Source organism: Mustela lutreola, chromosome 6 (genome assembly GCF_030435805.1).
Source record: "Mustela lutreola isolate mMusLut2 chromosome 6, mMusLut2.pri, whole genome shotgun sequence".
NCBI classification, from domain to species: domain Eukaryota; kingdom Metazoa; phylum Chordata; class Mammalia; order Carnivora; family Mustelidae; genus Mustela; species Mustela lutreola.
Window position 1 is genome coordinate 22529102 of NC_081295.1, and position 19541 is coordinate 22548642.

The 19541-nt window shown below is 56.4% G+C and overlaps 3 protein-coding genes across 10 annotated transcripts in view; 2 read left to right on the plus strand and 1 right to left on the minus strand.

Moving 5' to 3' along the window:
- Positions 1-149: 149 nt before the first annotated feature.
- On the plus strand, positions 150-10673 carry MICAL1 (microtubule associated monooxygenase, calponin and LIM domain containing 1). Of its 5 annotated transcripts, none has more exons than XM_059176894.1 (25): positions 150-251; positions 1744-2083; positions 2182-2389; positions 2644-2748; positions 3100-3204; positions 3323-3478; positions 3721-3821; positions 4416-4673; positions 4946-5061; positions 5250-5376; positions 5480-5561; positions 6110-6257; positions 6583-6785; positions 6937-7025; positions 7147-7188; positions 7365-7448; positions 7572-7728; positions 8009-8082; positions 8371-8647; positions 8768-8874; positions 9135-9248; positions 9352-9445; positions 9600-9699; positions 9802-9875; positions 10402-10673. In XM_059176894.1, the coding sequence occupies exons 2-25, from the start codon at positions 1826-1828 to the stop codon at positions 10548-10550; spliced, it is 3228 nt and encodes a 1075-aa protein (XP_059032877.1). In that variant the 5' UTR covers positions 150-251; positions 1744-1825; the 3' UTR covers positions 10551-10673. The 5 variants fall into 5 exon arrangements, with proteins under 5 accessions (XP_059032877.1, XP_059032879.1, XP_059032878.1 ...); XM_059176896.1 differs by having other exon boundaries at positions 208-251; positions 1774-2083; XM_059176895.1 differs by lacking the exon at positions 150-251 and adding an exon at positions 867-1058.
- Positions 10674-10788: 115 nt separating this feature from the next.
- Positions 10789-13664, minus strand: SMPD2 (sphingomyelin phosphodiesterase 2). Its single transcript, XM_059176923.1, has 10 exons — positions 13536-13664; positions 13232-13328; positions 13052-13128; positions 12619-12712; positions 12378-12467; positions 12060-12142; positions 11798-11930; positions 11599-11703; positions 11291-11444; positions 10789-11191 (listed from the first exon to the last, which is right to left on the minus strand). The coding sequence occupies exons 1-10, from the start codon at positions 13583-13585 to the stop codon at positions 10806-10808; spliced, it is 1269 nt and encodes a 422-aa protein (XP_059032906.1). The 5' UTR covers positions 13586-13664; the 3' UTR covers positions 10789-10805.
- The window catches only part of PPIL6 (peptidylprolyl isomerase like 6), a 34693-nt gene continuing 28735 nt past the window's right edge, over positions 13584-19541 (plus strand). For all 4 annotated transcript variants that reach the window (XM_059176906.1, XM_059176908.1, XM_059176909.1 and 1 more), the window contains exons 1-2: positions 13584-14315; positions 17774-17869. In XM_059176906.1, coding sequence (XP_059032889.1) covers positions 13584-14315; positions 17774-17869 — 828 coding nt within the window. The remainder of the gene's footprint in view (positions 14316-17773; positions 17870-19541) is intronic.

The window sequence follows — 19541 nt, forward strand, 5'->3', positions numbered from 1 at the left end:
CGGCCCTGGGGCTGCCCCGAGCCCGGGATCGCGGCGTAATGAGATGCTAATGAGGCGCGAATAAACCCTCGCGGGCCCAGCGCCGGGCCTTAACTCCCCGCCCGGGCGCAGCGGGCGCACCGCCCCGCGTCCGCCGCTTTCCCTCCGCGTCTCCGCCGCCGCCCCTCCGTCCGCCCCCGCCCTCCCCCACCCGCCCAGCCTGAGACGCCCGCGGGGAAGGAAGCGGCCCCTCCCCGCTCGCCCGAGGCCGGGTAAGTCCTCTTAGCGGCGCGGGCTGCGCGCCCCTGCCCGCGGGGCCCGGGGCTGGGGGCGGGGGCTCGCTTCCCGGGAAACGCGCTCCGCGGGGCTCGGGAACTCCGCCTGGCGGGTCGGGCCCGTCTCCCCTCGGTTGCTCAGCTCCTCTCCAGACTTTCCGGTCCCGAGCGTGGACGTCCAACCCCCCACCCCAACTCCGGTGCCAGTGGTCCAGCTTCCTCTCCATCCTTCCACATTGCGCCCCACTCGCACATCCTTTGTCCTGGCCTTTCCAGCCTGAGTCGCCCCTCTTTACCCCTTCGCGGAGGCTTTCCTCCTTCCATTCCCCCGAACCCACTAGAGAGACCTTTGTCCTTCCTGATGTTCCGGCTGCCCGCATCCAAGTGACCCGCAGTGGGTAACTTTCGTCTGTCTCCTCCTTCCCCGGCCAGGCCCGCCTGGCTCCAGCCGGGACCGGTGGGGTGGCCGAGTGCGCGTGGGGGTCAGCTCCAAGGACCTGCCCCAGCGATGCCACCGACTTACCCCGTGGATACCCTCTTATTTTTCCCAGTCCCACCGTGAGAGGCCCCCCCCTCGACACCCTTCAAGTTGCGTGGGGGCTCGAGCGAGGGAGAGGGGGGACAAAGGGAGGCCTTGTCTCGGGACATTCCTGGGAGAGCGCGGCCGGTCGCCCGGGGGCTGGGGCGGAGCGTCGCTGCGAGTGGGAGGAAGCTGGGAGCAGCTAACCCCGGCTGTCGTCCCCCCCGACCGCTCCCAGGCCCACCGGAGCTGCCGCCAGTCACAGGGGAAGTGTTTTAACCACAGTGAGTCAGAAATAGACCCAGCCCTCCGTCACGCCAGTCAGTCGCAACATCCTCCGACAGTCTGTTGAGGTGGTTTGGGTGGTGGGAAGTGGAACCTACGGAGTTGGAGACTGGCTCCTCCTCTACCTCAGGAGGCAATCACGGGTGCTCTGGAGGACAGCTTTGCTCCCGGCATGAGTCGCACTCCACGCCCAGCGTGGTGCCGAGGTCCTCGAGGGGCGTGGGGGGAGAGGGGACAGGATGTGTGCCCAGCAGCTGGGATGGCAGGTATTGGGTCTGTCCGGGTCTGCCCCTCAAGGACAGCTCTCCTCCTGGGCCGCCTGTCCTATGCACTTCTGAGATCCTCTCCCATGCCCAGCTTCCGGGGCCCCATCAAGGCAGGGTAAGAATTCCTGCTTCTAGTGCCCGGGAGATGGACGGGAGCTCCCAGCTCCCTGGACAGGGAAGCTGAGCTGGAGACTCCCTGTCTTCCCTCCTGCCCGCTGTGCCCAAGACTGCCGATTGTTCGCTTCCAAATTTGGCAGATTTCACTTGGGAGTGGAAGGACTAGCAGCTCTTTCTGGAGCAGATCGGGAGTGGGCTGGGAGAGAGGAGCAGGGCCATTCGGGGGTGGACCCAGAGCCCCCTGGGGACACCAGCCTGCTCTCTTCTCCTCCCCATTCTTTTCCTTTCTTCCCTTCTCCAGCCTCTTCCCCATCTCTTCGCTCCTCTCCAGCAGCTGCCTGCCTCTCCTCAGCTGCTCCCTGCCTGGGAGCCTCGCCGCCTCCATGGCTGAACCGGCCTCCACCAACCCAGCGCACGCCCACTTTGAGAGCTTCCTGCAGGCCCAGCTGTGCCAGGATGTGCTGAGCAGCTTCCGGGGCCTATGTGAGGCCCTGGGAGTAGAGCCCGGTGGGGGGCTGCCCCAGTACCACAAGATCAAGGCCCAGCTCAACTACTGGAGTGCCAAGTCGCTGTGGGCCAAGCTGGACAAGCGAGCAGGCCAGCCTGTCTACCAGCAGGGCCGGGCCTGCCCCAACACCAAGGTGGACACATGCTGCCTGGGACAGGGCTTGGGCGGCTGGGTGGGAGTCAGACAGGGAGACGGGACGCCATGCCCATACTGCCGCGTGTGTGTTCGCAGTGTCTGGTGGTGGGTGCCGGACCTTGTGGGCTGCGGGCTGCTGTAGAGCTGGCCCTGCTGGGGGCCCGTGTGGTGCTGGTGGAGAAGCGCACCAAGTTCTCCCGCCACAATGTGCTGCACCTCTGGCCCTTCACCATTCACGATCTTAGGGCCCTCGGCGCCAAGAAGTTCTACGGGCGCTTCTGCACAGGCACCCTGGACCACATCAGTGAGTACCACATGGTAGCCTATGAGGACGGGTGAGCCTGGGCCACCAGACAGGCCTGTCGGGGGCTGCTGGGACCTCCAAGGGGCAGAGTGGACGAGATCCACTCTAGCCAGGGGACCTGAAGGACTCAGGTTCCTTATCTGTAAAATGGGCAGTGGAACTGACTGATTCCCACTTCTGACTGGGAGCACACGGGTGCTTGGGGGCCCTATGCAGCCCTGGGGTCCCTTTTTGTAATGTCCTCTCCCTTCCAGGCATCCGGCAGCTTCAGTTGCTTTTGTTGAAAGTGGTATTACTGCTCGGGGTGGAAATTCACTGGGGCGTCACTTTCACCGGCCTCCAGCCCCCTCCCAAAAAGGGTAAGTACTTTTCTGCTTCCGAGACCCCCATCTGCTAAGGATATTTGGCTCGTGGAAGAAAAAAGGGAAGAAAAGGGGACTCTGTGGGATTCGGAGTCAACCGAGCCCTTTGCAGTCGTGTGGCTTGTGCAAACCACACTGAGCCTCATTGTGAGCATCTGTAAAATATGTCCTTCCTTACTTACTTTCCACAGCTGCTGTGAAGGCGTAAGTTAGACCGTGTGTCATTGCTTGCTAAACTGTCAACCGCAAAGGGCTTTACGCGTTTGTTTGTTTCCCTGGCTTGTCCTGGGAATGGAGAGGTCCCTTCAGACTTCCACACCTTTGTGCCTCTCACACTTTCTGCCCCAGGGATTGGCTGGCGTGCCCAGCTCCAGCCCAACCCCCCAGCCCAACTGGCCAACTATGAATTTGATGTTCTCATCTCCGCTGCTGGAGGAAAATTCGTCCCTGAAGGTGAGTGATCCCTTCTTTCAAAGAAGCCATCTTCGCCTCCTCCTGTGCCTTTCTAGGCTATAGCATGCCCCTCATTCTCTTGCTGATACCTACTACCCTCACTTGCCCCCACTTCTAGGCTTCACGGTGCGAGAAATGCGTGGCAAACTAGCCATTGGCATCACGGTCAACTTCGTGAATGGACGCACAGTGGAAGAGACGCAGGTGCCTGAGATCAGCGGGGTGGCCAGGATCTACAACCAGAGCTTCTTCCAGAGTCTGCTCAAAGCCACAGGTCAGGACCACCTCTCCAGGATCTCCCCTCACTCTGGCTGTAGGCTGGTTCCTCCCCCTCCTGCCCTGGGCCTGAGACAGAGGGCCCATCCTGCCACCAGAGCTCCTGGGCCCCTGTGTGGGGGGCACCCACCGCAGTCTAAGCTGTGATCCCCGATCACAGAGGTCAGGCATGGCTGGGTGTTTGGAGGTGTGACAGGGAATGCGGAGGAGACCCACCTCCCCTGGTGTTGCCCTCCCCAGGCATCGATCTGGAGAACATCGTGTACTACAAGGATGACACCCACTACTTTGTGATGACAGCCAAGAAGCAGTGCCTGCTGCGTCTGGGGGTGCTGCGTCAGGTGGGCCCGGGCCTCGGGGGGTAGAGGCCAGCTCTGGACACAGTGTCTCACCCTGATGCGAAAGGAGTCTATCCTCTTCTGTCTTTGCTCTGACATTTTCTCCACCTCAACAAGCTCTTCTCCCCTGGGGTCTACCTGGCAACCTGAATCATATTCTAGGCTAAATGGTACCAGCCACAGAGCTACATATGTAAGCCCTGCAAGGGCTTCGTCCTTTTTGCTTGCTGACGATTCCCAGGACCAGGAATGGTACCTGAGTGTAGTCAACTTCCAGTAAATATTTGCTGAATGAACTAGGTGAAGACCTGCTATGTGCTAGGTACAGTGTTGAGAACATTATGTGCATATTCTCACCTAAATTCTCATGAATACCTTGAGAAGTTAGGTATGTCATCTCTAAATGATGGGGAAACTGAGGCTGAGTAGTTCAGGACTTGTCCAGAGAAAGTGCACCGTTAACAGCATGGTCCTAGGCCTTGGGGGCAGGGTGGGGCCAGGGGCCATGCTGTTGAAGGGGCTGGAGGATGGGAGGCAGGTGTTCAAATTCTAGTCCAGCAAGGCTGACCCTGTGGGTTCTGCTCTGTCGGCCTGTAGGACTGGCCGGAGATCGACCGGCTGTTGGGCAGTGCCAACGTGGTGCCCGAGGCTCTGCAGAGCTTTGTACGGGCTGCGGCTGACTTCGCCACCCATGGGAAGCTTGGGAAGCTGGAGTTTGCCCGGGATGCCCACGGGCGGCCTGACATTTCTGCCTTTGACTTCACAAGCATGATGCGGGCAGAGAGTGCTGCTCGGGTGCAGGAGAAGCATGGTGCCCGCCTGCTGCTGGGGCTGGTGGGGGACTGCCTGGTGGAGGTAAGGGGGCTAGGCTCTCTTGGGGGGAGAGGATGAGCTTCCTGGGGCTTCCAGAAACGGGAACTCTTTGTAAAGAGGTGCAGGGGTTCCATGGTTGCGGGGAGGAAGGTTGCCTCCTGGTAAAGGAGGGGGTGAAAAGGTTTGCTGGTTGTGGGGAGCTGAGGGCTGCTTGGTGTGGTGTCAGACCCCATCAGCTGTGATTTTGGGAGGCAGTAGGGCTTGGGCGCTCCTGTTGGACTCTCACTGAACTGTTTATCTTTTTGATCCTACAGCCCTTCTGGCCCCTGGGCACAGGGGTGGCTCGGGGTTTCTTGGCAGCCTTTGATGCCGCCTGGATGGTGAAGCGGTGGGCAGAGGGTGCTGGGCCCCTGGAAGTGTTGGCAGAGCGGTGAGGCCCGAGTTGGGGGGTGGGGAGGGCAGGGCTAGAAGTAGGACAAGGATCAGGAAGAGGGTGGGATGCTGCGGGAGCAGACGGGGCAGGGTGAGAGAAGAAAGGCCTGGCGGTTCTCAAGGGGTGGGTGCTGATGGGTGCCCTCCCACCCGTGCCCCTGCCCTCCCTCGCACTTCCTCCCTCAGGGAGAGCCTGTACCAGCTCCTCTCACAGACCTCCCCGGAAAACATGCACCGCAATGTGGCCCAGTATGCACTGGACCCAGCCACCCGCTACCCCACCCTGAACCTCCGGGCTGTGACTCCCAATCAGGTCAGACCCCCTGGCACCCACCAGACTCCTCCATGGCAGGCCCCTACCCATGGGCTGAGGCGGGTGGTCAGCCTGTCTGGAGACCTGAAGGGGGCTGCCTTAGGTACGAGACCTGTATGACGTGGTGGCCAAGGAGCCCGTGAGGAGGAACAGTGACAAGACAGATACAGGAAAGCTGGCCGCAGGTGAGCAAGCCTTCTTTGGCTAAGGGTGGGGCAGTGGGGCGGGCGGGTTTTCTAAAATATTTGCCACCCAGTGTGGTGCCAGCCCCAGCCATCAGCCCGGTGGCAGCCTCAGGCCAAGGGAGGACAGTGGGAAGTCCGAGGCCTCCCCAAGGGCACGGGGGCAGCAGCGCACAGAGCAGGGGCCCGTCTGCGCGCCCTTAAGTCAGTATGATACCAAGCCCTATGGCCCCTCTGGCGGCAGCCAGCAGCCCGCTGAGCCCTCCCAGCCTTGCAGACCTGCCCTCCCTTTGAGGCTCCGGGCCTCCTGTGTCCCTCAGTTCACGGCCTCCTGCTCTCTCTGTGGTTAGCGGGGATTCCACTTGATTGGCTCCTCCACTTTATTCCAGAAAGAGACAGCTGGGATGAAGGCAGTGTCGCTCAGTAGTGGCTTAGTTGGCACCCCCAGAAAGGATGGGCCCTGCCTGCCCCTCCCAGACTGACCTCTGTGCCCAGAGACCAGGCTCCCTTTGAGCCAGGGCCCTGGGGCACAGCACAGCGTCCTCTCTCAGGGTCGGCAGGCACCCAGGAGGAATTGCTACGCTGGTGCCAGGAGCAGACGGCTGGGTACCCAGGTGTCCACGTCACTGACCTGTCCTCCTCCTGGGCTGACGGGCGGGCTCTGTGCGCCCTGGTGCACCGGCTGCGGCCTGGCCTGCTGTGAGTCCAATTCAGGCTCGGCGCTCCCTGGCAGACCATACCTCTCGTGCCTCTGCAGCAGCGTGGACTGGGGGGCAGAGCACTGTGTAGGAGTAGCCCCCCGCCCCCCGTTGAGGGCCAGTGCACCACTTGCTGGCGGTCGACCTGTCCAAGTCACTGCACGCCCCCGAGTTTTGTGGGAGTCTAGAGCAGAGAACAAACCCCTTGTGCCCTAGCCTCCTTTTGTGCCCCACCAGCCCCTGCCTGCTGCTCACTCCTCATTCTCTCCCCCTTTGCTGGGCCCGGTGCTGGTCTCCCATGGACTGTTCTCCCCAACGTCGCACAGGGAACCCTCAGAGCTGCAAGGGCTGGGGGCCCTGGAAGCGACTGCTTGGGCGCTAAAGATGGCGGAGCACGAGCTGGGCATCACGCCTGTGGTGTCTGCAAAGGCAGTGGTGGCAGGGAGTGACCCACTGGGCCTCATCGCATACCTCAGCCACTTCCACAGCACCTTCAAGAACGTGCCCCACAACCCAGGTGGCCTAGATGGTAGGAGCAGGGGAGGGGGGAGGCGGGGGGATGGGAGGGTGAGGTGCCCTCTGAGGGACAGCTGGGAGCAGGGTCCTGGGCTGGACCGTAGCTGTCTGGAGGCACAGCACTGACACCCCGTCCACCTGGACACCCCCCCCGTTCTCTGCAGGCCCTGCCAGCCAAGGCTTTCCGGGGAGCTCCAGTGCTGTGCTGTTCCTGGGCAAACTGCAGAGGACCCTGCAACGGACCCGGGCCCAGGTGCGCGTCTGGGCATGGTCGGAGCTGAGCAGTGGGGGTGCCTGGGATGATGGGGAGGACATTCATGGTGGCGGCAGGGCTGCAGCTCAGAGCGCCATGCTGAGTATAGATCTTGTTGCAGGAAAATGGGGAGGATACTGGTGGCAAGAAGCCGCGCCTGGAGGTAAATGCATGTAGGGCTGCAGTCCCCTGCTCTCTCCTGGGTGTTCTCTCCTGCATTCTCTAACCCTCCTACCCAGCTTCCCTTCCTGGCTCACTTCTCTTTCACATCTTTCTAGTCTCTGCAAACAGCCACTCTCCTGCCCCTCCACCTCCCTCCCTGAACACTTACATCCTTAGGTAGAAGCTAAGAGCCCAAGTACTGAGGAGCCACCTGCCCCAGAGTCTGGTGTACCCCCGACACCCCCATCCCAACCCCAGGAGGTGAGAAAGGGGGCCCTGTCTGCAGAGGCCTGGGAAAGGCAAAAAGGGGTGTTTCAAGGATAAGGAAGAACTCTGCAGCTGGCCTTGACCCCAGGTGACCCTGTGGTCTGGGGGTCGATGCAGGCCGGTGCCGGGGACCTATGTGCCCTCTGTGGGGAACAGCTCTATATCCTGGAGCGCCTCTGTGCTGACGGCCGCTTCTTTCATCGGAACTGCTTCCGCTGCCGCACCTGTGAGGCCACACTGCGGCCGGGTGACTACGGGCAGCACCCAGGAGATGGTAAGCAAGCCTGGCCCTGTCTGGGGGCATGGAACTTGAAACTGGAGAGAAACTGGGGTCCTGGGTGGTGGCAACAGGCCCCAAATGGCAATTTTCTCCCCTGAGTTCAAAGTCTTCTCTGTTCCCTCCATATCCCCCAATGTGGGGTTCTAAGGAACCAGGCCAGCAGAAATTCACCTGCAAATCAAGTCCCGTCAGCCCTGCCCTCGCTGATCAACAGAGTATCTGGGTATCAGGCTGCTGACATCTTATATCTGCTTCCCTCCTCTACCCTTTCCAGGATATTTCTACTGCTTCCAGCACCTGCCCCAGCCAGGCCACAAGGATGGCCCTGACCCAGGCCCCAAGAGTCAGGTAAAAACTATGAAACCGTGTGTTGGGGGTGTGGGAAAGAGTAAAGGGGTCTCTCCAAGCCTAGCAGACTTCACTGGGGGTAACTGAATGTTCTCCTCCTTTAGAAGGAAAGCTGCATGAAGGCAGAGATTTTTATTACTGATGTATCTCAAGTGTCTCAAACACTGCCTAACACCGTTTGCTGAAGGGCATCAGTGAACGAATACCAGGGTCCACATTTGTCTAAAGGAGTGGCCTTGGCCGCACAATGGGCAGGTCACTGACCAAACTACATGGTGGCTTTTCTAGGACCTCCCCACACTGGATGAAAATAGCATGCCATCGGGGCCCTCAACTTCTGTCATCCCCCAGGAGGGGACCAGTCCTGTCCCAAACCCCAGCCAGCCTACCCGTCGCCTGATCCGCCTCTCCAGCCCAGAACGCCAGCGGCTGTCCTCCCTTAAGCTTACCCCTGACCCAGAACTGGAACCTCCCCCCAAGCCTCCCCGCAGCTGCTCTGCCTTGGCCCGCCAGGCCCTGGAGGGCAGCTTTGTAGGTTGGGGAATACCAGTCCAGAGCCCTCAAGGTACTGCTTTGCCCAGATGCACTCACCCAGGGTCGCTGGTCCTGGGATTTCTGAAAGGGGAATGCTAGGGAATGGGAAGGGAGGCCATGGGGCCCAGGCCATGTCTACTCCCCTGTTCAGTTGTTGTGGCCATGAAGGAGGAGCAGGAACAGAGTCCTCCCTCCAGTGAAGAGGAGGAGGAGGAAGAGGCAGAGGAAACCATGGCTTTGGACTCAGACACGCAAGAGGTGAGGAGGAACCTGGCCACCTATCCCACCAAAGCCAGCACGTCCTCTAAACATGCCCCACCGCCCACTCCAGGAAAAACTATAGAATGCTCCCTCTGAGCCAGTCTCTCAGAATCTCTAAGCCTTTGTCTGTTCTACTGGAACTTACCCTATCTCCAGCCCAGGAAGTTCTGTCTTCTTCCAGCTTTCCCAGCCCCTACCCAACGAGGGGGCCGGGAGGCGGGCAGGTCCTACCTCTGACTGGCCCGACCCTGCCATAGGCTCTGCTGACCTTCGCCAAGAACTCAGGCACCATGAGCAAGTACCCAACATGGCGTCGGACTCTGCTGCGCCATGCCAGGGAGGAGGAGATGAAGCGGTTCTGCAAGGCCCAGGTGAGGTCAGGGGTTTGCCGTTCCGACGGGGGTCAGAGTTTCTCTGAAGCTCTGCACTTGAGCCATCCAAAGACTCCTGGGCCTCCTGTCTTATCCCGCTCAGGCTGTCCAGCGGCGACTACATGAGATTGAGACTGCTGTGGGAGAGCTGGAGGCCGAGGGCACGAAGGTGGAGCAGGCTTTGAGAAGCCAGAGCAGTGAGTAAAGATGGGGGGGCGGGGGGCACAAGCTAGGACATCCCTCCGCCCCCAGCACTCCCTCCAGCTACCAGACTGTGTCCCCGCGGGCTCTACTCCTCATGCTTCTGAGACCTTCTGACCCCCCCCCGCCCCCATTCTTCGTTCCCGACAGCATCCCCAGAACAGCAAAAGGCACAATGGCTGGAACAGCTGCTACAGCTCGTTCAGAAGAAGAACAGCCTGCTGGCGGAGGAGGCCGAGCTCATGCTCACGTAAGGCGCAGGAGGTGGGGACAGCTGGCACGGGAGCCAGGCCCCAGCCGGGTCCTTGGGCACCCTGGACAGCTATGCCTCTTCAATCCCTGCCCTCCACAGGGTGAAACTGCTGAGCCTAGAGGAGCAGCAGTGTGAGGTGGACCAGGAGCTCCGAGGCTACATGAACCTGGAAGGTAGGTGGGACCGGGGGAGAGGCTGGTGTTCACACAGCCTCACGACCTCAGATACTGACCAAGGCACATGATCCTCTAGTCTGAGTGCCTCTGAAGCATTTCAGGAGGAAGCCAGGAAAGGGGGCGCCAAGCCCCTCCTCTGCCTTCAGCTGGGGCTGCACAGCTGGACTTTTAGCTTAAGATTACTTATTGTAAAAATGGTGCTGCCGCAGGGGCACCTGGCTGACTCAGCTGGACGAGCATGTGACTCTTGATCTCAAGGTCGTGAGTTCAAGCCCCATGTTCGGTGTACAAATAACATATATCGTATGTATACAATATATACCGTATCAATCAATCACTCGACCTGGACTAAAAACGGTGCTGCTGCTACCAGTGCAAGCAAACCACTCATGTGGACAGACCCAATTTTACAGATGAGGAAACAAAGCCCAAGTTGTGAAAGTCACATAGGTGGGGATTAAGCTGTGCCTTTCCTGCCTCCCCGCCCAATTCCCTGTTCTCTAAGCTTTGTGCTCTTCTTCAGAAGCTCTAAAGACCCCTGCTGATCGTCAGGCTGAGGAACAGCTCCTGAAGAAGCTGCTGGATGTGGTGGAGAGGCGAGATGAAATTGTCCGCTTCCAGGAGGAACGTAGGCTCAGTGAGCTGGCCTCAAGGCCGGGGGCCCAGGGCTAAAAGGGCGGGCTGCCTGCCCTCTTCCCTACACGGAAGACCACCTCAACCCAGGACTGTGGCACCCTGCTCATCTGGGCTGCCTGGGATGGGGACTCACTGTTTACAATAAAAATGTTTCTGCCAGACAGGGCTTGGGCTGCCTGCAGGTGGGAGGTACGGTGTGCAGGGAGAGTAGATATTATGACAGTCGCAATGACCAGTGGCCCCAGTTGCTGCCTCTACAAGGAAAAGCCGGAGCCACGAAAGTGTCAAGCTTTATTGTTCCTCAGTTCCATCCCCCTCCTGCTGCCCTAGGAGCAGGGCTGGCCGAGACTCTGGGCCTGAATCCTGGGCCTCCCTTGCCCTTCCCAACACATGCTGGAGCTCAGCCCGAGCCCCAGATAAGCCCTTGGCCTCCTGCATGTGGAAGAGGTAGACTGCCCCCGCTCCTAGCAGCAGTCCTACACTGGGAGTCCAGAGAAGTATGGCAACTTCCCTGACGCCTCCTCCAGCTGCCAAGGCACACAGGAAGGCCAGGAGAAGCAGCCCTAGACCAATCACATAGCTGGCGAAGGTGGCCCACCAGCGGGCTTGAGCCACGCCCAGGTCCAGCTCCCTCCAGGCCTCCTTTAATACACTGATCAACTGTGATCCTTCTGGTCCTAGAATAAGGCAGGGCAGTGGGGCAGGAGAGAGAAGGTCAGCGTGGAGGGGCTGCCTTGTGGTGGGAAGGGACCCAGGGAAAGGGTGGGGTAACTTACCATGAGTAGGGCTGGGGGGGTGCTGGGGGGGGCTGTGTCTCACACACAGAGTAGCCATCAGGGCCTCGTGATCAGAGAGGGGGCTGCCACTGTGAGGATCATGGCCTGTAGTGGTTCTAAGAGTCTTACAGGAGATGTAGAAGCCAGAAACCGCCTAGGAAAAAGTCAGGGCCAGAAACATCTTTGAGGGCCTCTCCCCATTCTGCAGGCATCAGTGATCTAAGATCTAGACTAGCTGGACAGAAGATGAGCAAGCAAAAGCTGGTGAATGACAGAGACGTGGTGGGTGAAGACACACGAAGACTGACCTTATACAGTACATAGTCAATGCGGATGCCAAACGGAAATGGCTCTAGCTCCCGCTGGTTGACGTAGCAGTTCTCAGGTACCATGGTACAGCCTTCCTCAGAGCCCTAGAGGAACAAGTGGTTCACACTAGATGTGGGGGAGAAAGATGAGAGACGCTGGGGGAGTAGGCATGGAAATAATCAGGTGCCAGGTCCTCACCTTGAAGTCCCGGGTCTCCAGGTAGGCATCATGCAGCCCCGTCCACTCCTTCAGCAGGCGGCAGCCCAGGTCCTTCGGGTGCAAGTTGAGGTCCCCACACAGCAGAACCACATCAGCCTTCTTGGATGTGTGGCTGGGGGAACCAGGTCGGTGAGGCAGGCGTTCTTCCCTGACCAGCTCTGCCCTCCCACAAGTGGGGCCCTGGCCACCCCTCAACCCCTGGTCCCACCCCACTTCCCCTGTCCAGCCCAGGCTCACACACTGGATGAACTGGGCCAGTTCCCAAGCTTGGGCCACACGGTGTGTTAGGTAGATGTCCTTCTGTCGATTGTACTCGGCATGGAGCTGAGTGAGACAGGTGAGCTTATAGCACATGAGGCTGACAGTCCCTACCGAGGGTCTAAATCACGCTTGTGTCTGTCTCTTGGCATGATACTTGGTTAAAAAATGGGCAAACCTTGCCCCCTAACCTCCGAAGATCCCGCCCACCAGCCTCAGCCTCAGGCAGCCCAACTAGAGGAGTCCCATCTCTCCCTCCCAGGACCAGGACGCCTGTCCCAGCCCTGCCAGCTTCACTCACATGGGTCACGTAGACATTGAGCACCAGTCCACTTAGATGGAGCACCAGGAGCCCCACAGCCTTCCCGCAGAACCAGTCTCCATGATGGACCTACAGGCAAGAGGGAGCAGGAACTCAGGGCACGGCTATCTTCCTTCGGCCCATCCCCTGTGACCCAGGGAAGTCGGTCTCCTTTACCGTGTGTTACTGGGGTGGGGTGGGGTGGGGGATGAAGGTGGAAGAGATCTGAGATAAGGCTTACCATGTAGGGGTACCCGTTGAGGGTGTAGACATGCTGGGTGAATTCCTGGATAGGATGTTTGGAGAAGACGCAGAGGCCACTGCCAATGATACCACTGCAAACCAAGTCCTGATTAATAGCCCAGAGAAGCAGAAAGAGAAAGACCCAGGCCTGTTCCCTTCCCTCTTCTCCCAGCTTCTATCAGCTACTTTTCTTCTGCGTTTGCTGCTGAGATCAGCACCAGAGCAAAGCTCCAGGCAACAGCCTATGTGGGATGATACGGTGTGTCCTGATAAGGCTGGGACGGGCTGGAGCGCGTGACTTCCCGGTTCCACCGACTCCTGCACCCACACCCAGAGGACAGAGGGAGGGTGCAGGTAGGATAGGGAAGGGCGGGTGGGGCCGAGAGCTTCCGGATCCGAGAACAGGCTTCCAGACTGGGTGGGCGTCTCACCTCCTGAAGTAGTGGGCAGCCGGGTAGGTGGGCAACAGCTTCTGTCTCAGGTGCTGGAAGTCCTGCTCACTCCACACCTGAGGGAAGAGGTGAAGCCCCCGGGAGAAGTCCCCTCAAGCGTCCCCAGCCGCCCCCTAGCCCGTCCCAGCCAGGGGTGCACACCAGCTCCACACTGCCCACCTCTTCCAGGAGGGCTAGGTCGAAGCTCTCCATGTTGAGAAAGTCTCCCAGGCGCTTCATGCGCTCGGCCCGGCGCTTGCTCAGGTAGGGAATGCCCCTGAGGACGACAAGGGCCCGGGAAGGCGATGGCTGCGGGCGCGCGGGAGCTGGGGCCGCAGCGGGCCGGGAAGTGCGGGCGCCCCCCGCCCCCGGACACTGGAGAGGACAGGGTAGAGCCGGGGCCCGGATGGGAGCGAGGCCGCCGTCCTCCGGCTGAGGGGGCGAACGCAGCTGCGGCCCGGACCCACCCCGCCGGCCCTCTCACCAGCAGTTGAGGTTAAAGATCCTTAGTCGCAGAGTGAAGTTGGGCTTCATGGCGAGCGCGCTCCGCGGGCGCGGGACGGCACGGCCTCCCCGGCGACGGCGGCGGCGGGAACCGGGGCGGGCGGGCGGCGCCGCCTCCCGGGGCGGTGCGCACAGGTGGTCGGCCCCGCCCCCGCGCGCCCCGGAAGGCCCCGGCCTCCCAGCGTGCGCCGCTCAGGCCCTGGGCCGGGGTCCGACTCCGCGGGCAGCCGGCCCGCTCCCCGCGGCCCCCGCGCAACGGGCCGCACGCCAACCCGGAAAGGCGATCTACCGCGAAATCAGGCGCTGCCGGCGGGCGAGGGCCGCGCGCGACGTCCCTGTAGGGGGAAGACCAGAGCGGGGTTCGGCCGGCCGGGCCGACGCACGCGGGGCCCCCGGGGAGCTCCCCGTTCCTTTTCGCAGAAGCTCGGGCCCCGGCCCCGGCCGCCCGCGCGCCCTCTCCCGCCCCTCGCCCGGCTCACCAACAACGGGAGCAAAGTTGAGAGACGACAGGACCGTCGCCGCCGGCCCCCTCGCGTCCTTCCTCCCAGCCGGGGACGGGGGCGGAGCCGCGCGGTTGCCCGGCGACGCGCAGTGTTTGTGCTCCGAGCCGTCCCCCAGCGCCGCCATGGCCAGCCCGAAGCAGTGCCGGCCCAAGTCGGCCCCGTGCCGCTCGCGGTCGCCGCCCGAGCAGCCGCTGCGGGTGAAGGTGGTGGGGCTCTTCAAAAGCTCCAGCTTTCAGGTGGCGAAGAGCGCGGCTGAGGTAACCGCGAGAAAACCGCACGTGTGGGCGGCCCTTCCGGTCTGCGGGTCTCGCGCCGCCTGGCGACGGGGGTCGGTGTTCCGGGAGGTAGTGGGGAAGTGTCCCCGCCGGCCTGGCTCAGTCCGTTGAGTCCCAGGGGGCAGGGACGGGTCCGGTGGACGTTCCACTTCGAGAAGGGCTACCTTTAAAGGGGGATCGGAGTGAAGGAAGGTTCAGAATCTTGCTGGGTGAGGGAGGGTAATCCCCCCCCCCCCACCCCCGGTTATCCACATATTTTATTTCCACATCAATTTTTACTTGCGTTATACATTTTTTTTAATTCATGAAAAAATGTTTAGGAAGAAGTGATACGGTATAACCAACCACTGATTTTTGTTTGTTTTTTGTTTTGTCACGAACTCCCTCCCCAAGCGATTTTTGGAAACTTCATTTGGGAAGTGATTTGGGACCCCGTCCTTTAAATTTTCTCTAGCATTTACTGCATTCGAATTAGGTGCTTAAGGGATTTCTCAAGAAATGACGCACGAGTGCTTTGGAGAATCCAGATATTTCTTTGTAAACACACGGAACGATATAAAAGGAAAAACACTTTAAGCGACTGGAAGAACTTGGCCAGGTCCTCAGTGGTGCAGCACACATACTACCCAAATGCAAGAGAAATGTAGAACTCGGCACATCTTTGGGGTTTGCTCCGGGAATGCTACTGTTAAGATTATCCCCAAATTCTCTCCTTCAAAACCCCACCAGACTCTGGGACCATGCCCTGTGCATGTTTGTGTATCCCAAAGTATCTAGCTGGATACCTCATACAAAATGTTCTCAAACAGAAGAAATCTTAAGCAACTCCTGCCTTCTTGCTGGCTCTAAGTCCACAAAGTTAAAGAAAAGTTTGTAATTATATCAAGCACAGAAATAGTAATGGTCGACCTTAAAACAGCCAGTTATTTTTACTAGCAAAATGGGTACATTGATAATAGCACAAGAGTTGCAATTTGGGACATAGAGGCTATGGCAAACCAAGGCAATCTGCGAGATCAAAGGATAGGAACCTTATGGAGAAGAAGAGGAAGCTGCGAAGGGCTGCTCTGAAGAAAACTCCATTGACAGAAAGTGAGAGAGTTCAGGGTGGTGACAGTTTCTCACTGGCTGATTATCTTATTGGCCGCGCTTGGTGCGGAACTAGGAGACATTTTTCTCTTCCTTCTGCTGGAGGAGTAAAATAGACTTACTCCTGTTGGGCATGCAAGGTTTGTCTCCAGACCTACTCGGGTCTGCAATCGAGGAGGGGTGGTAGTAAGGCATGAGAGCTCCCCCTTCTGGCCTCCCGACGCCATTTAAAGTGAGGTTTCCTTTGCTCAGTTTCAGAGTAATTTGTGGAACAGGTGAGGTTTACATCAAGAGGAAGAGAATAAGCAGTAAGTCCGTGAAAATGATACATGGATCATCAAAATAAGCAGAAATTGTGGGCTGTTAGCTGGGCTGATGGGCTCTATAAAGTTCATGGCTCAAGCTGTATTTAATGAATTTAAGGAAAATTGTTCCCCCTTGTTTTTCTTTAGCTCCTTTTCTGAGGGCACAAGTTTTTTGTGCCTGCTCCACACTGTAGAGAAGGTGTTGGCAATTTTATTCCATAAAGCCTAGATGTTAAATTATTAGGCTTTCAGGGCCACCAGCTGTAGGGATCTCAGTCACATCTAGATTTTGAACAAAAGTGGCCAGACAATATGTAAATGAATGGTGGTTTTCCAATAAAACTTAATTATGAATACTGAAGTTTGACTTGCATATAATTTCTTTCACATGACATGAAAGATGTCAACTTTTCATCTTTTTACAACTCCTTAAAATCTGAAAATTCTTCTTAGCTTTCAAATCTTAGAAAAACAGACAGATTTGGCCTACTGGCCACAGCTTGCCTACAATGTCTTTGTTATATTAGTAACGTTAATTTTCCCTTGCTTAAGCTTTGACCTACTGTAGCTCTATTTGGACATGAAAACCTATCACTGTAAATTGAGTCAGTTTGACCTTAATAAAGGATATGGCTTTGAATAATTTCACAACATGATCATTTGGTGAGCAATCCTCAATACCGAATTTACTGTCAGAAATTTAGATTTGTGGAGAGTATTACATAGATTCTAATTTGGATGTAGTCTGTTCTAGACACTAAGTTATGAAGAAAGTATGATGAAGTATGCTTAATTTGAAAACTGTTGGGCTTATTAGTTATTCTGTATGGTCCCCCAGTTAGAAACACAATTGCCCCACACTGAGCATGGATCCTAGAACTGTGACAAAGGGCACATCATCACCTATTAGTTGTGCAAGAGTCTAAGAAGGAAATGACCTAACTGCTATTGCCCTCTGGTCCGAAGGGCAGGATACACTCATGCCCTGGTTTCTCCCCCTTGGAAATCCACCTTGATGAAGCATACCAGGCTAGTGTCCTCTTTTAGGCCACAGTCGGACCGCTATGCTCTGTCCTTAGTGGAGAAGGCGCCCAGTGCAGCAGCCAGCTGTCACTTTTCCCTGTTGGGCAGATCTCTTCCTCAGCCCCACTCAGAAAGGTGAGGCCTGTTCATGCCTCACCTGCCTTCTCTTGCATGACCAGGAAGCAAAATGCAACATACCAGGAATTAACATTTTTTTTTTTTGACAGGGATTGTTAACCAGTAAGAATCTTCTCTGATCCATATAGACAAAATAATATATGTTAAACCAAAATATGCTCAGGATCTAAACCTAACATATTTAGTATTAACTTCACTTTTTCACAAAGGGTGTAACCACACCAATATCCTTTTGGTCATTCTCCACATATCAATAAATTAATAACATTTGCTTTCGTGAAAAGTATCTGTAGAGGGAGAGGGATGGGTTAAACAGGGGCTGGGGATTAAGAAGGGCACTTGTCCTAGTGAGCACCTATTGATGTATGGAACTGTTGAGTCACTATACTGTACACCTGAAACTAAAAAAACACTAGTTAAAAAAAAGTAACATCTTCTTTTCATTAAAAAAATAAAAGTATCTGTAGATCCACTACAGTTTAGTAAGAGTTTAATTTAGGGAAAAACTGGTCCTAAAAGAACATGGCAAATCACGAAATTTGTTCATTTGCTCATTCATTTGCTATGTGTGGGTGGTCCACTGTGTGCCAGATGTTGAGACCAGTGGGAGTACATGAAATCTAGGACATACATAGTCCTGGCCCTCAAGGAGCTCATACTCTAGAATAATGAGAGGCAAGTAAGCCAGAGCCCCAGGATGAGCTGGGGAGTGACTTAATGGAGGTAAGCACAGGGGCCTCTGGGAGCAAGAAGGGGACATCTAAGCCAGATTGTGTGGCCTGGGTATGTGCTATATAAAAGCTGAAGCCCCCCATAAAAAATGGAAATGATTTCAACTTTAAAAGAGAACTCACTCTAAAATAATTATTCTATTTTGAAACCTAGGCTCTGAAGACTAATTATCCATCCAAATTTGAAGATCCTATAATAGTTCCTCTTCAAGAATTTGCATGGGATCAATATCTACAGGAGAAAAAAAGGGTAAAGGATGCTTGGGATATGGGGAATGAGCAAAGTTTTGCTTCAATCACTCAACTATGCATTGTTTTGGAGAAACAGGAGTACTGATTTTAGAGCAACTAGATTTAATTTCTCTAAATTATATACTTTTCCTAAATCATTTCAAATCACTTTACCAGGCTGATTTTAAGAAAAAGTAAAACATTTACAGGATTTTCTTTTGGAAGCCATGGGATAAAGGTAAGTTTCAGACTCTCAATGCTGCTAGTTACCTCTGCCAATGGTTAGCCCGCTCTCCCTGCTCACTGCTTACTCACACTTCCTGTGACACCTGGGCACTTGTGGTCTTTACTCTGGAAGGTCTTGGTGGTCTACAGCACAGACACAGTGGGGGCTTGTGGCCTTGGGAGCTCTGTGACAGGCACCAAGTTCTCATACAACCACCTTGTCCTAATTAAGCTTTCTCTCTGCCTTCTCCCCACTAAAAGCACCCTTGGAGAATCCCAGGCCCCAGGGCTAGCAGAGCCTGCCTAGGGACAGCAGATACATTTCCTCTTGGGTGCCAACCCTAACCATTTGGTAATGCTGCCTAGAACATGTGACACGAAGAGTTCTAAGGTGGTATCCTGGCCCAGCCATACCTCATTCTGGGGTGAGGTGGGAATGGGGTACACTTCCTGCTTGCCATCCCTGGCCCAAACTGTAAAGTCCCAGTCCTGGTTTCCCTGCCCCACCCCCATCTCCCCAGTAGCTGATGAAAATCCCATGTCCCCTGACCAGCCCTGGTTGCACGAGGATGTCCTGTGACCCTGTGGTCATCCTACAGATAATGCTGCTGTACAGTACCATGCCACTGTGCAGTCCCATGAGTGCTGCAGGACAGAGTGCACAATACATTTGTTAAGTCTCATACCATTTTCAGAGCCATAATACATTCTCATTGAATTCAGATAGAATAGTCAAACACCTACATATGGCGCTTATTATAGGCCACACACTATTCTTTGACCTAGGTATCGATTAACTCCAATCCTTACAACTGGGATGTCCAGTGGTCCTGCTTTGCCTGGTTCTGAGGGCTTTCCTGGGAGCCAGAATTTCAATGCTAAAGCTGGGGCAGTCCTAGACAAACTGGGACAGCTGGTCAGGACAGTTGGTTACCTTAACAAAAATATGTTTTCCTTAATTTTTATCACCAAACTACTTAAACTGCCTACGAGTCTCATACTCTCCACCTACAGGAGAGCCATGATCTTGAGCTCTGTGGTCTGGACCCACTCCTCTTACAGATCCCACTGGATTCTTAGACCAGTGTGGATTCTCTTCTGCAGTTTCCTGTTATCTCAGCCTGGGTTATTGACCTTGGGATGTTTTGTGTTCTCTTCCTTCTGCACTTCTCATGGGGCCCAAATGAGGCCTTCTAGGTAATCACCGCTGCTTCTCTCCACCTTTTCTTTATTCCCTATCCTTCCTTCCTTCCCTTTCCCACCCTCATCTCTTAGACACCTGCCATTTTATCCTTTTCTTGTTTCAGGCCAGGTTTGGTCCTTCCTCAATGTAAGCATTGTGCACTGTGTCATATGTGGTGCTTCTTAGCACATCTGAGGTTAGGTCTGGGCTGGCCTTATGTTTTAGCAGAATGTAATGCCTCCTCTGAGTGGTGGCTTCTGGGCCTCTGGGAAGGCCTTTCTCT